Source organism: Papaver somniferum, unplaced genomic scaffold (genome assembly GCF_003573695.1).
Source record: "Papaver somniferum cultivar HN1 unplaced genomic scaffold, ASM357369v1 unplaced-scaffold_10, whole genome shotgun sequence".
Classification (NCBI taxonomy): domain Eukaryota; kingdom Viridiplantae; phylum Streptophyta; class Magnoliopsida; order Ranunculales; family Papaveraceae; genus Papaver; species Papaver somniferum.
In genome coordinates this window covers 6,873,086-6,889,178 of record NW_020618825.1, presented here as the reverse complement: position 1 = coordinate 6,889,178, position 16,093 = coordinate 6,873,086, and the positions used below count along the sequence as shown (strand labels likewise).

Below are 16,093 nucleotides of genomic sequence, written 5' to 3'. Positions count from 1 at the left end.
AATGAATTTTGTTTTCGAATTGTTGGCAACATAAACTCTAGGACTTAGGTTTTAGAAACGGCAGCTGTTCTTCGAGGCTAAAACCTTATCTCCTCCCTCTTTCTGATTTTGAACTTCGGTCATATCGAAACCAAGATCCAAAATCCAGAATCATATATCAAAGTGAAGACACGTCTCTAGAGATAGATAAACACGTATTAGGACTTGGCCAAAACGGAGTCTATTAAATAATAGGAATCTAGTGTCTCAGCTAAAATTAATGCCGGGACTAAAGATATAGTGAATAGTCCGGCAATTTTATATCCCTGAGACTAATTTGATTTTGGTCACGTATTTACATAAAACCGTGACAAGGTCAACCGTGACTAAAACCCCTTATTGTACTAGTGTGGACCACGTCAATGCTCTGAACTAGGATTCAAGTAACAACTCCAACTATCTCTGAGCACAGGATCCACAAGTATTACAAAATCTTTAGTATCCGATAAACAAGAATTAGAGAGAAACCCAACATAATACACCCAATTTTAAAACAAATAAATAAAAATTTCTCATTCACAACAAGCTACAGTGATGAAAGTATGAACCCTAATTTAACAAAAAAAAAAAAAAATCTATTCTGAAAAACCGAAGAAATCAAAACTGAAGCTAAATACTATTTTCCATGGAATAAATCGCAAAATTTTTCATTTGTCTTAGTTCTAAATACTCTAACGACGATGAACAGAAAAAATGAGATTTTAAAACCTAAATCATACCTTTTTTTTGTGCTCAGTTACCCTAAATCGTAAGTGAAGTTGATGAAAATATCTGTTTCATAATCTAGTAAACATCAAAATTTCTCAATCCATTGCTCTGCTCTTCTTTTCTCTTTTACAAACCGCACTAAGTTCTTATCTACCTAAAATAACGAAATCGATTAAACTTTCATTTCATACATACCCAAAATTGAATCCTCAATTCAAATTGATAACAAATAATTCTAAACCTTAAATCATACCTCTTTTTTTTCTTCTTTTTTTCTGCTGCTCGTTCGCATTTTGAAGTTGGGTTGATATGTTTGTATCCTGCACTCTCTAGGATCTCCCTTTATCAAAATCTTATTCCCTGATCTCTTCTTCCCTAATCTTTTCTTCAACTAATTTGTATTCTGGACGGAGATACTGCTGAGAAAGAAGAAAAATTTTTGACGAAGAAGAAAATGAAAAGAGGAACTACGAGAATAAGCGGTCGAAGATAACAAAGTCAATTTTTTTTTGACGGAATTAACAAGAGGACGGAGATAACGAAAATCTGCTGAGTTGATAGCTGACTCTGTCGGCTTTTTTTTTGCTGAGGTGGAAGTTGACTCAGTTCAGAGGGTCTGGACCTCTTCTATAAGGGTGGCAGTTTTGGAAGCTTGTTTCCAGGGGGGGCTATTTTTACACATTAAAGTGGTAAACACCATAGTGTTCTCAAGCGGCACAATTCCAAAGAGCATAGCATGAACCAATATGAATTTTTGTTGGATTTTTTTTTTACATTTCTGTTTACTGTTGTATGTGCATCGTATGATAGAATGGACCAATCATAACTTCACCAACAGCTATTTTATTTTTTACTAATTCTAGATTCCTTTCTTTTTCTTGACTTTTTTTTATCTAATGTTGGCTTATTATTCGTTTCTTTTGCATAGCTAGTGAAAGAGAGAAAAACATATTCAGTTTTGTGGCTGTTTGTTATGAGGCTATGTGCAGTAAGATTGATAAAGGGTGTATTATAGTCAAATACGAGAAGGAAAGTAACTATAGATGAACTTGATTTGAGTGTGTGTGGCCATTTGACTCATTTGCTTGAGCTTTATGGCTTGGCAAGTGTGTTGCCAAGCCACAATGTAATTGTATCCTTAACATTTTGTGCAACTGGAAATTTGAGTTAGCAAAAAGAGGGTTTCTGAACTTGGTACTTCTGGAGGTTTTACTTTTCTTTATTCATTCTTTAGGTTTTGTATATATAGATAGTAACGCATTGCTTCTCATTTACATTTCTGTTGAAGATACTTGCCAGAAGTCTCCTACAGGATTTTGTTGACGTTGATGTCTTCCACGATGCGAAGAAGGTCATTGATTTCCTTCAAATCTGGGTAACTCTTGGTGTGCAGAACAAATCCAGGTTGAGGTGTAAAATGTGGTAAGCTTTCCTGATGTCAGCGTGGGTTCTCTTCATCAATTGAGGTGGATTTATTGAAAAATTTCAATTTCTATGAGTTTGGTTTCTTTTTTGGTCTATCTTGATACCATGATCAGCAATACATGAAAATCAAGTCATCATATTCTGTCACTATGTAAGAATTCATTTCTCTAAACATCTCAGTTACCAAAACAAACATGTTAGCCTAGAAGATTATTCTATTGAATTTATAATCATTGGTCTTCATCTCAGTTTGAAATCGCAGTTTATGTGCACAAGTATTACTCCATGTTTTACTTTCCGCAACCTCTATCTTAAAATCCTTAGAAATATTGAATACCACGTACAGAACATATATGACCTGAACTCGTGGTGCAATGGTATCCAGGTATCCAATTAAGAGTTTCTCTGCCAATTTTTTTTTGGTACTTTTTATGAGTTTCTCCTTTTGTTTTTGTCAGGACACAAGACAAGGAGCTTGGATAGGCCTTGCCAAAAAAATGTTGTGGGTCCCTTGAACATAGTAACATTTATGTTATTACGTCAGCACTATTTTGAGCTTCTTCTTTCACTTTTTTTTTGTTTTTTTTTTTTTTGCTATTGTACGTTCAACTTTTCTATCTTCACAGAGATTTCAGTGGAAGCTCATGGTGTGACATCTGAGACAATTCGAGCTTTTCTTGAAACGGAACAAGGGTATACTTCTCCAGTGAAAGAAGACATTGCGACCACAAACTACCACCACTGCAAAGCTCAATTTGATCTCTGCCATTTTTTTATAACCGACCAAAGAATTACGTACTCCGTTACTGCTCCACAACTTATGAGAATATGTGCTAGTATTGGTTCATTTTTCCAAGTCAAGGTAATGTCGTCCCGGAGTCATTTTAACTTCATTTTCATTTCTTTATAGTGTTATTACTGGAAGGATTCTTCGTGTTCATAGTTAATGAACTTCGTTATAGTTGATGTTTCAGAGTGGATATAAAGCATGATTACATGAGTGACTAAATTGCAGGTCACTTTTTGTAGGTTAGCAATAAGGCCTAGTTTGGATGTAAACTTGCTTGAGGTCAGTATGGTTTCTGCACTTCTACTTGTTATAGTGTAAAATATGTCAAGCTTGCTTGATCCTGGAAAGATCTTTTAAATACTTGTTTTTTGTTTCCTGAATCAGGCGTACTGATCCAATGTCCACAGACATGGCTGATATTGATTCTATAATTGTATTTCCATCTCGATATCACTTGGTTTCCATAGCTGCTGTAATTTGCTAGTCGTCCTTGATGTCTAAAGCTCTCCAGATTTCTGTGAATCCTTGTCAGTGGGTTAGTCTCTCTCTCTGGCATGTTTACCCTACTGTCAAAATGAAATTGGATTTATCTAAGTGATTTACTAATCTAACTTAGTAAAATATAGCCCGTGGCATCGAAATATGCTTCATGAAGTTTTGTTTGTTTTACTTTAGAGATTTTGTGGGCTTAGCATGTGGCAGAAGTTGTTGGTGCTAAGATATAAAGCATAGTCCAAGGTTTTATGAAAATATTTGTTCAATTCACTTTTTGTGCTAGTTTGAGTTTGTTTGAGTGGTTAATGTTTTTGTAGGTGACAATTTCACTAGCTAATCATATGAATCTTGTAACTTTTACATGGTTCGTACTATCAACCTGTGGTGCAATGGTAACACGTCTAACTTCAAGTGAGAAGATGCGTGTTCGATTCACTCCAGGTCCAACCATTCGCGCCTTTCATTTTTACTCTCTTTGATTATTTTCAATTATATGGATTTGTAATTCGCGTGTGCAAGTTCTTGGTCAAAAATACATATTGGACGATTAAGTTCATTCTTAAAAATTTAGTCGGTCCTCGGTATTGTTTATTATTGTGATAATTTTCAGTTCGTTGGAAGCAAGGTGTAACCGGTCATAATCTACCTCGCGGGAAGCAAGGTGTAACCGGTTACAAGCTACTTCTGTTAAGCCGAACAAATCTTAACTTTTGTTGAGAATTCTGGTATAACCGGTCATAACCTATGTTATTTAGCTTGTTGTAATTGTCTACAATCTACCTTTGGAAATCAAGGTGTAACCGATCACAAGCTACATCGGTAAGCAAGGTGTAACCGGTTACAAGTTATGTGGTGCTTTCTTGTGTCTTTGTGAGTGACTAAATGTGTTTGTTGTTGACAAATTCGAAAGATAATCATATAATTCTGTAAATTGTACGTGTTTGAATACTAATTCTGGAACTTCGTAAGAAGGATGAATCACACCACTTACCTGTAAGATTCCATGGAAATATTCTAAGAAACCTTAAACACAGACCAATTCGTCAACTTCGAGAAAAAAACTGACAACGAGATCGAATCCTGGCCAGGAACTACTATAAGTCTGAAACTTCTTAAGAACGATGAATCACACCATTTACCAGTAAGATTCCTTGGGAATATTCTCAGAAACCTTAAACACACAAGAATTCGTCAACTTCGAGAAATAAACTGGTTCTGAGATTGAAACCTGGCCAGGAGCGGACTACTATAAGTCAGTAATTTTGTAAGAATGATGAATCACACAATTTACCTGTAAGATTCGATGGGAAAATTCTCAGAAACCTTAAATACACACCAATTCATCAACTTCGAGAAAGAAACTAGCTTCGAGATAGAAACCTGGACAAGAGCGAACTACTATAAGTCTGGAACTTCTTAAGAACGATGAATCACACCATTTACCGGTAAGATTTCATGGGAATATTTTCAGAAACCTTAAACACACATGAATTCGTCAATTTCGAGAAATAAACTGGCTCTGAGAGCGAAACCTGGCCAGGATCGGACTACTATAAGTCTGGAACTTCGTAAGAACGATGAACCACACCATTTACCTGTAAGATTCCATGGGAATATTCTCAGAAACCTTAAACACACACCAATTCATCAACTTCGATAAAGAAACTGGCTCCAAGATCAAAATAGGGTTTATTTAAAGTTTCGGGGAATATTCTGAAAGAATCTTACTTGTAAATGGATGGATTCATCGTTCTCACCAAGTTTTCGACATATTGTAGTCCGCTCACGGCCAGGTTATGCATACAATATGCCAGAATAGGGTTCATTTAAGGTTTCGTGAAATATTCTAACGGAATCTTATAGTAACTTAATAGTTCATTCTCCCATATTGAAGTTCAGATCGACACTGAGCTTCATATTTATCGATTTCAATGATGTATCATGCAAAGTTTGAAGTCATAACCCTCCCGAAGCTTTGTGGTTCATAGTTTTTATGTCGTTATACCATATTTGAATTTCGAATCAACACTGAGTTTTATATTTATCGATTTCGATGATGTATCATGTTAAGTTTGAAGTCAAAACCCTCCCGGAGCTTCTTGGTTCATAGTTTGTATGTCGTTATACCACATTTGAAGTTCGAATCGACACTGATCTTGGATGATATACCATGCTAAGTTTGAAATCAGAAACCTCCCGGAGCTTTGTGGTTCATAGTTTGTATGCCATCATACCATATTTGAAGTTTGAATCAACACTGAGCTTCATATTTATCAATTTCAATGACGTATCATGCTAAGTTTGAAGTCAGAACCCTCATGGAGCTTCTTGGTTCATAGTTTGTATGATGTTATACCACATTTGAAATTCGAATTGACACTGAGCTTCATATTTATCGATTTCGATGATGTATCCTGCTAAGTTTGAAGTCGGAACCCTGCCGGAGCTTCTTGGTTCATAGTTTTTATGCTTCTTGAGTCTACCAGTGTGAACTAAAGCTACTTCATGACTTGTTTGAATAGTTAAAAATGCTTCATGACTTATGTAACTAGTCGAAATTCAAACCGGAAGCACAAAGAGAACAGGAAAAAAAAACATTTGCCTTGATCCGTATGACAATCCCTAGCCAAATCTCTACCGTCCAAAGATATCCCTAATTTGTATGACATTCCGTAACTATATCTCTATCGTTCAATTTTTTTTATACAAAAACCTAAAGATGTTTTCTCCACTCACTTTCCCTTTTCTCTTTTCTTTTTCTCGGGAGGTTCTTCTCTCCAGCTCTGCCTCTATCGAAACCCTTTGATGTAAATTATTCCTAACAAGAAGAAGAAGATCTAATCAGTTGGAGCTACATCTGTTCAATTGGGTCTAATCAGTGAGAGATCGATCTGTTCAATTGGATCTTATGTTTCATTGAAGCCTTCAACTGTGATAGTGATTCTTGAGTTGAAGGATGATTTTCCTTGCTCTTTCTTCTCATGTATTTCCATTTTTACAGTCGTTTGTTTTGCATAGGACTCCTGTATTCTTTCTATCTTTTTTTATCAATAGTTTAAGAGTTTGAAACTTAATTTTTAAGGGGTTTCGGTAAGATTGATGACTATGGAGATCTTGTGTTGTTCATGGTAATAAAATTTTATCTAATCTTTGGTTTTTGAACCTTTTCTGTGGGTTTTAGTTCGTGTTTATGTTGGTATAATTTTTGATGTGTTTTGGGAAATTTTCCTGTTCATTTGCAATTTCGGATTTAAAGCTCAATTAAATTGAATATCCCTTTAATTTCATCATATAACAATGGGGGATTTGGAATGTACACTTTGATATTGCTGCTTTTGGTATCTGGTAACAAAACCGATTCAATTTTTAATTTCAATTTTTCTTCTTCATTTTTGTAATTTAATTTCTTGGGATTGTGGACTTGGGATTTTTGTAGGTCAGAGAAGACTAAGTGCATCAAGTGGACTTGTAGGAATATTGTCGTTCTTGCTTGGTTCAGATCTATTTACATACTTATTGTACTTTTGTTTTGTTTCTTTTTGTTTTAGGATTGCTACTGATTTCTTTTAGATTGATTGTTGTTGGCTTTAGGGATTTGGTTCACATTGCAATTTCCTGGAGAAGATTTGGAGTCGAGAAGGTACTCAGAGATCAAAACTCATACTAGCACCACCTTTTGACATGTTTTTATTTTGTTTATCACTTTATAATAATAAAATTAAATTATTGTTTTGGCTACTGATATTTTGTGGATGCAGGTGGATTTTGGCAATTTCTCTCTGCAATGCAGTTAGGCTATTGATTTTCTGGGTTGTGACAACAGCAAGATAAGTTTCTCTTGGATTTTACTTTGAGCACTCTTAAAGTAGCTTTGAATTATGGATGGAGATTGTTTAATGAAGTTTATGATGAATGATTGTGTTGTGCAGCCATTTGAATTGTGACATCGAAGAGGTGATGATAATGGCAATACAAACATTACACCAAACCAAATGAGGTATATAATAATGAGCATTTAAGGTTGTTAGATTTTTCTTTTTCTTTTTGCTCTTTATGGTTTCAAATCCAGTGAATGACTTTCCTAACTAAGTTTAAACACATTTTACTTGGTTTTGGAAGGAGTTCTGCTTGTTGAATAGCCTGAACTATGGTGCAACACTAAATGGGTATTCTACTAGTAGATCACTAGAGGATATTCTTCTGCTGGATCCCCAAACTGCACCTCTGTTTCAACCACTAAATCTCAGTACAAAGGGTGAATTGGTTTATTGTGTTGATGGTTCCCATCAAATCAACAACCTTCTGCAGCAAGCTCTCCTCCTCATGGGAGTCCTGTACCAGGTCTGTAACAAGAGCCACAGTTAACCAAAGCTCATCTTTTTTATGAAATGCATGGATGAAACTGAAGGGCTGTCAGTAGATACCTTATTTATTAACCATGAGTTGTACTAGCAATGATTTTCCCAATTAGGTTCCTGCTAGTTTTTCTTGAACCATTTCTTATGTATGATAAGTTCTTTTCCTGTAGAACTATAGTCATTTGGAAAAGTTCTATTTTTATTGGTTTTATTGGTTTGGTTGATTTATTGATAAAAAAATAAAATCCATTGATGCAACAACTAGTTGCAAAGAAAGCTACTCCTTGTACTAGTAGCAAATAAGCAAGATGATGATAGTTCAGATAACTCATTAAATATTTGGATTAATTTCAGAAGGTTACATAATAAGTAGCTGGTGTAGTAATTTGAAAGTATCATGAGTTTTTCGCAGATAATTTTGTATGCTAATACTTATCAGCACTTGTTCTAATGTAGGCACAAATAAAGGAACAAGCTGGGTTAGATGAGAATGGTAAGCAACAATTCACTAATCATGAAATCTATGTGATTGTATTACCTACATGCCGACATAAACTTGTAAGAACTATAGGAAATGGTCACTGACCTGCGTTCTAGTTCTGTTTGGATGCATTATGAGAATGTATGTGGTGATTAACAACACTGAGAAGAGTCTAGTGTATTTATATCCATCTTTATATGTATGTTGACTACACCTAACTTCTTACAACAACTGTGCAGGTACAAGAAACACCATCACCTAGTGTTATTCTGATGCCCATACATGATCAAGATTCGAATCCTTGTGATATTACAACTACTCCAGCGAGAGGAACCAGTTCACAATATTAATGAAGAAGTCTTCTTGCACTGAGAACATCGTTTACCTAGGGGTAGAGGTAATTTAGACTGATGATGTTGGAATACCAGTAGATTTGAATCAGGGATAACATCTGTCTATGGCACATGAACTGAATCAGTATTTTTTTACACTTGAATGTCTAGTATGTGTTTCATCCATTCAATTTGGTGAATGATTATTATTGTAAATTGTTGCTGAGTGTATTGTAGTTTCAGAAATAAGAATGGTTATAATTATTTGCGGTCTCAAAATTTGAATTTCAAAATATGGCTGGCTTGAAATTTTCATGTGACCGGTACTGGCATTCCTAGGTGACCGGAACTTGGATTCTCAGGTGACCCGTTTCCAGGCCAGGATCACCTGAAAGTGCCAGTATTTTTTTTATTAAAATCTAACGAATTCCTAACGTTGGAAATGAGTTAGACTATTCTGAAATAACAAGACAAATGTCATCTCCTTATTAGTAGCTTGAACTTTTATGTAAAGAGTTGGTAAAAATTGTAACAATCTCTACATTACAAAGTAAATATAAAGTGTAAATGTCAATAGTTAGGAAAAAAATTATAATGAAACATGTGTGTTACCCTATTTAATTTCTCTAATGGACTAAAAGAGTTAGATAAAATACTAACGCATTATATAACTTCTAATGAGTAACCATTTTTCTGTGTTTGGGAAATTAGCTCTAATTTTTTTGTAACGCTTTTTGTCTATAAGAAAGTCCTTGATTTGGTGTAGTGTTATAATGGTTACTTGTCTGATTAGTAAATAGGTACCCCATATCAACTAAAAGTATAGTACATAGTTGACCCTAGATTTATTAATAAATAAGGTTAATGAGATTTATGTATATATATATATATCTTTCTAGTACTGGAATAGGAGACATCTATTATAAATTTTTTAAGGGCGGCGACATGGGAAGTGAAGAAGTCGAACAATAACCTTTTAAAAGAACTCAGTGGTACTGTAGGCGGTAAGGAATTGATTTAAATTTTTTTGTCTTTCTCTTGTTATTGATCTAGACTTGTATTTATGATCTTTTTCTCTGTGTGATATTTTGGTATGTTTAGGGATTGATAGGCGAAGGAAATCCTACGTAGATTGATCAATTGCTGCTGGTCACGATCTCGAAAAATCCAATGCAAGTTTACTGCGTATTTCATGTTATGGGTAGATATAAAGGGTGTTGATCTGTTTGGTCAAAAAAGACAAAAAAATAAATAAAGAAATCATAATGTGTCTAGATTGTTTGATGTGTATAGACCACGCATGAAATTTTGGCGTTTTATGGTTAATCTCTTGATTTGTATTCATATGCTTTGTTGTGAGATTAATGAGTTGATGATAGCAGATAAATTCTGTTTGAGTAGGACTAGTTTATAGTTAGATAAGTGGTTGTTGTGTGTGTGGATGTGTTATGGTTGCAGTAGTGAAAAGTATCACTACTACATCTATATAATAAACTAAGAAATCATCACGAAGAACGAATATATAATCTTATTAAGTTTCGAGATGTATACAAGGAAGAATAAGATAAAACCCTAGCTTGAAGAAAAAATAATTTTCTCTCTTCTAAAACTCTACTTCAGCCCTCCTAAAAATCTCTCCTCAACACAAGGTTGGTTGGTCCTATATATAGTATTTTTACATAATGGAGGAAAGCTAATAAAGTCCTATTTTCGGCTCTGATGTGCGATCACTCGCACCTATATATTGGATCTTCTTGCACGTGCTCTTGAACTTCGCACTGGCTTCCCACTTTACTCGTGAGTTCATGACGTCATTGGTTCAGTCATCCAGGATACGGAACCTGCGAATTAGACTCGCTCCATTATAATGGTACCCTTTTGCATGATATACACGGGTGCGATATTTAACCCGTACATTTTGCCTCTTCTCTCAGCGATCTTTATTATGGAAAGAGCGATTAGAGAAACTACTCTTATAATCCTCCTCGCATCCTTTATGTGATTTTCCACACCTTATCAACTTTTCATATTCCTTCTAACCAACAAGTTTCCGGATTTTACGCATAACCGTTCACGCGTTCTCACTTTTTCACTTTTTACCGATACATCTCCTCTTCCACCTGGTACAACCGGTTATCTTCTTCCCTATTTAATCTTTTCAAAGGAGATATATTTCTTCTTCTTTAGTCTTTTCTTTTTCACGAAATTTTTTCAGTCGAAATTTTTTCAGTCATCTCCTCTAAATCTTCGTCTTCTTCCTTCCTGCCAGTGTTCAAGCTCCATGGATTCTTCACAAAGGTCTGTTTTATCTCTTCTATTACACTCTTTACTATGTATAGCCTTTGTTGTTAACCATCATTGTTATTCTGTTGTTACCGTTTTTCTTGTATCGCCATTATTCCTCTGCTGCTGTTATTAATATTTCTCATACTTGTGCTGTTGCAGCAACATTTCTTCCTCTGGAACTCGTTTTACCGTCCTAAACCCTAATTTCTCTTCATGATCTAAAGAAGACAAATATGTCAAGAGGAAGCATTCGCATGACAATGTATTAATAAACACCTTACTTCTTAAAATAACATTATTGCCTCTGTTTCTTATATGCCTTGTTATTCGCAGGATGATGCGAGAGAGAAAGAGAAGAAGTCTAGCTTACAATCTCAACCGCAACAACATAACTGATTGGGATCATCAATTTTAGGTTGAGATATTTTCTTCTGCTTTGGGTGGATGGAAAATCAGTGAAGTTTCATGCTCTCAAATTATTGCGAGGAATCTCCCTGCTCAGAATAATGTTGTTACGCGTAATGGTGTTTTGTATTGGATTGTAGGGAAAAATAAATTTCTAGCTTACAATCTCAACCACAACAACATAACTGACGGCGATCATCAATGTAGTTTGATCGACATGCCAGATGAAGAATTAGATGACAGATATATTAAAGTTGGATGTCGTATTCTCGGGGAGTCAGAAGGCTCTATCTGTTATGCGAGAATAAAACTTAGAAACTCTCAATTCATCTCGAGTGTTTGGGTGCTCGATGTGGACAACTGGCAGTTGTTGCACAAGGCCGTTGGATTACCCGATAACTTAGCATAAATGATTACTTCGACTGGTGAGGAAATGCTGGTCTTAGGCATCAGTCCATTAGATCGTGATGTTGTTTTGCTCGGTTGCAAGCAGTACGTCTGGGAATTCAATACTCGAACCAGAAGAGTTAAAGAGCTCTGCTATCCTTCATTTTTCGCAGACAATACTTTAACTGATCGTGATAAAATTATGATGCAAGCGCAGTTTGCGCTGAAGCCGATGTCAACAATACTTCCACAACATTCTTGGATCCAATGAAATCAAGATGATCTCTTTCTTTTTTCTAATGTTCTCAATTCTGCCACTTTTTATCTTCTTTTCCTTGTTTTTGTTCAATAAACTTTCAGACAATTACAACAAATAGTGGGTAATGATTTCATGCAGCATGCACCATTTGAAGATAATATGAATTCTTATTTTATGTCCTTTTGTCAGTTAACTTTTGCTTAATCGATCAAATTTTTTTTTGTGGTCAGTTGTTCGAACGTAGAGACTCATGGAGCTTCGGAAAGCTTATGTGTTTCTCTCACTCCTAAAGCAGCAGCCTGGTTCTGATAATGAACCATTTAGTCTCATTACCGCTCAGGGGATGCCGATGGAGTTTTTATGTCTTATCGAATTTTGCATTGTATGTTTATCATATGTTTGCGCAACTAAAGTACAAAAAAACAAGGATTATCTATAAATATAGGCCATTTTTTCACCCTAGGTTAAAACTCTAGACCACTTTCTTTTTGCATAACAAAACCGGGCCTCCATCCATGTTTCCATCCAAAAAAGTTAGTTAGGTCAATTTGTCGGTCAATTCGATCAATTTCTCCCCAGATGAGATGAGATAATGATGCCGAAATTACTCATGTACCCTTTATAAACGTGTCGTCGTTTTAGTGCTTGATCTATTAGTAGTGTTTCCCGTGAATAACCAACGGCTTAGATTAGATGAGATAGATATAAGACGCGTGTGCGGCAAATGCCACGTATTATTTGACTTGTGCCAATGGAACGTATGGGATTTTATTTGGCTGTGAGTTCTTAGACGTTCATCTCGATGAATATTTGACGGCTACGATTATTTGCACTTTGTAATTAACGATAGAAGGTACATAATCTTATATCAAACACCATTTTCATTTTTTTTTCCTTCTTCTCTCTGTTTTCCTTCCATCCACTCTGTTAGAAGATAGGTATACCTAATAGATCAAAGGAACCGAAGAAGTCTGATAGATTCAGAGGCTAATGTGAAGATGGGTAGAACTAAGAAATCAAATAAACGGCGAAGTAAACCACGAATTGAGAGGTAACTGACAAACCCTAACCCTAGATTTTGTTTCATTCGCATATTATTGTTTATTCCGTGATTTTGAGATAGTTTTGAGATTCAATTTCTAGGGTTTATACAGAAAACATAAACTTCTATGGGTTTTCCAAGGTTTGTCTTTGATTTTAATAAAATGGGTTTGTCTTTGGTTTTAATAGAATTGGTTTTTCTAGGGTTTGTCTTTGATTTTAATAGAATGGTTTTTCTAGGGTTTTTCTTTGATTTTAATAGAATGGTTTTAATAGAATTGGTTTTTCTAGGGTTTGTCTTTGATTTTAATAAAATGGGTTTGTCTTTGATTTTAATAGAATGGTTTTTCTAGGGTTTGTCTTTTGAATTCTAGGCCGATAGTTTATGATCCTAATTTTAACAGTGGTGTTGATTTTAGAAATAGTAGTAAGAGAAGGAAGATTATGGGACAGTTGGTTCACCAAATTATAAGAATGGTTCGAAAGAATTGATGTTGATGATGAGAAGGAATTCTCATTCTTGTTTTCCATGGGGTTTGAGAGGATTAAATAACCTGGCGAATACTTGTTTTATGAATTCTGTGTTTCATACACCTCCTTTAAGGAATTACTTTCTAAATTAATAACTTGATGTGATAGTAACAAAGAGGAATCTGAAGATGGAGAGGGTGAGAGTTTACTTGCCCATATCTGTTTTGTTGTACTGTACCCATATCTGTTTACTTGATGTGATAGTAATCTTCAATTTCTTCTTTTTTGTTGTGCTGTACCCCATATATGTAGGCTTTGCCTGCTTTGTTAAATCTTTAGTTTTCTGCAGCATTATTTTTTTGCTCTTTTACTTTGAAACTGAGTATGTAACTCCTTTATTTTCCTTGTAAAATATATGGCTAAAGGCATTGGTGGGTTGCTAGAGGATGGGTGTTGCCATAACTATGGACCTGAGGGTTCACAGTTTGACCTTTCACCAATTCAATCTGACCGCATACTTGCAGTTGGCTCAATAGAGAGACTAGTATTCTTTGATCACTTCAATAGGTCCATTGTAGCCTCACTGTGGATAGTGAAGATTCGCGAGTGTTGAGTGTGGACAGTGAAGCTGTGCCCACTGTGTGCAATGAATCTCTGAGTACTGTGAATAGTATGGACAGATAACATTCCCAGTTTCTCGTGGTTTGCTATTCTCGTGGTTTATATTGTTCGTAATATAAGATGTCCCTAAGTAGTTCAAATTATATGTACCAAATCTGGTAATGGTGAAAAACTTGAAAAATATAGATTGAAATTATGAACAAGGGAAGCTAGTTTTATGTTAGTGAACTATTGTGTCAAGTATGGGAGACAGCCCTTAGCCCACAGGGTTGTTCCAGTTAATTATTCACTACATGGAGTCAATAAGAGTAGGTCTGCCAAGCTTCAGTCTTATGTATGTTCAGAATCAAGCTGATTCCGGTTTTGATTTTGGTTTCAGTCTTATGTATGTTCTTATTTGTAATGCTTTGGAAATGAATTAGAAATTTCAGTTTCTTGTTTGTTTTTCTAATATGATTTGCTTGTTTCTTGTAGGAATGATGTTCAAGATGACAGGATACCTTTCAGAAGAAGACCAATTCCCAGAGCAGTGCTGGTTATATGTAATGATATATTGTTAAGGTCTGAGTATCTCTATAAACATGTTCCAAGGTGATCATCTTCACTACAACCATTTCCCATTTCAATGCTTAGTTAGGAGTTCTAATTAACTCTTTAGTAAGCATCAGTTAATCATGTCTAGGTTTCTCCCAATATTAGTTCTTGTTCTTGTTGCCTTAGACGCAACTAATGCACAAGGTCTGAAACTGGGATTCTACAAAAAGACATGTCCTAATGTAGAAACCATAGTTCGTAAGACGACTGCTTCATTCTTTTCTCAAAATTCTACTCTCGCCGCTGCGTTATTGAGGATGAATTTCCATGATTGTTTCTTCAAGGTATCTATATTATTTATGGAGTCGTTCAATACAAAATATTAGTGTATACTTGCTTTCGTGGTTAGTTGTGAGTTAATTACCAAGTATATATGTACTACAGTGCTGCGATGGTTCAATTTTAATGAATTCTAACGGTGGTTAATTACCAAAACGGCTAATGCTAGTTATCCAAGACCAATTCCCAGAGCAGTGTTGGTGAATCTTCTCAGCAAGGTGCAAAAGGAAAGGCTCAAGCAGAATCTTCTCCAACAATGTGAAATTACAGTGTCAGATCGGAATGGAAAGAAGAAGAAACCAAAGAATTACATGAAGCTTTGATTCATTTTCTTACTTTTATGTTTGTGGGTTTGTTTATGGATTTAACATGCTGAAAGACAATGTTTAGTGTAGTTTAGTTTCAATTTATGAAACTTTGGATGACTGTAGTATATTTTGAAGAACAAATTATGAATGTTTATATGACTCTGTTGAATCCAATTTTCTTTTCATTACATTTTTAGATTTTTCTTAAACTCATTGCATATTTCTGGCACTTTTCCTTTGAATGTTTCTTTTGTTTCAATTACCAGTAAATCTGAGGCCCATCTGAAGCGTGAAAAGCTTAGGGATTTTACTGACCCGTGGCCAGATTGATGACGTGAACAAATTGATTACGTGGGCAGATTAATGACGTGGACAAGCACACGTGTATGCCAACTCAGCTCCGAGTTACTGTTCCAAATCGGCGAGTTAGACTGCAACTCGACGGGTGGAAATATTCGAAGGGCTCATAAGTCTTTTTACAATACACTAACGGGACAAAAAAGTGGATTACCACCGTTAGCCATTTGGTCAAAAGACTCAAAACTGGTCTACTTTTGTTATGCGGCAAAAAAAAAAAAAAAGGTCTAGAATTGTAACCCTAAAAAAACAACAAGCCTAGATCGGTATTTCACACAAAAAAACAACCACAGCTGTAATTTTTGAAATGAGTGATACACTTTTATAAATATAAAATATCTTGACCTATGTGTGAACACTAAGGTTGGTTAACTAGATCAGAAAACTTTAGACAGTCGGTCTGTAAGGCTATAAAACAACCATGTACTTGTAACATCTTTACGAGTATATAAAAAAA

At 35.2% G+C, this 16,093-nt stretch overlaps 1 protein-coding gene across 3 annotated transcripts; it reads left to right on the top strand.

Annotated features, from left to right (window-relative positions):
* Positions 1-10,790: 10,790 nt before the first annotated feature.
* On the top strand, positions 10,791-15,454 carry LOC113326608 (peroxidase 62-like). 3 transcript variants are annotated; one of them, XM_026574305.1, is made up of 7 exons: positions 10,791-10,926; positions 11,074-11,176; positions 11,248-12,086; positions 12,196-13,016; positions 14,573-14,689; positions 14,781-14,976; positions 15,141-15,454. In XM_026574305.1, the coding sequence occupies exons 4-7, from the start codon at positions 12,964-12,966 to the stop codon at positions 15,231-15,233; spliced, it is 459 nt and encodes a 152-aa protein (XP_026430090.1). In that variant the 5' UTR covers positions 10,791-10,926; positions 11,074-11,176; positions 11,248-12,086; positions 12,196-12,963; the 3' UTR covers positions 15,234-15,454. The 3 variants fall into 3 exon arrangements, 1 of the variants encoding a protein (XP_026430090.1); XR_003348415.1 differs by lacking the exon at positions 14,781-14,976 and having other exon boundaries at positions 11,248-13,016; XR_003348416.1 differs by lacking the exon at positions 14,781-14,976 and having other exon boundaries at positions 11,248-13,016; positions 15,077-15,454.
* Positions 15,455-16,093: the final 639 nt, after the last annotated feature.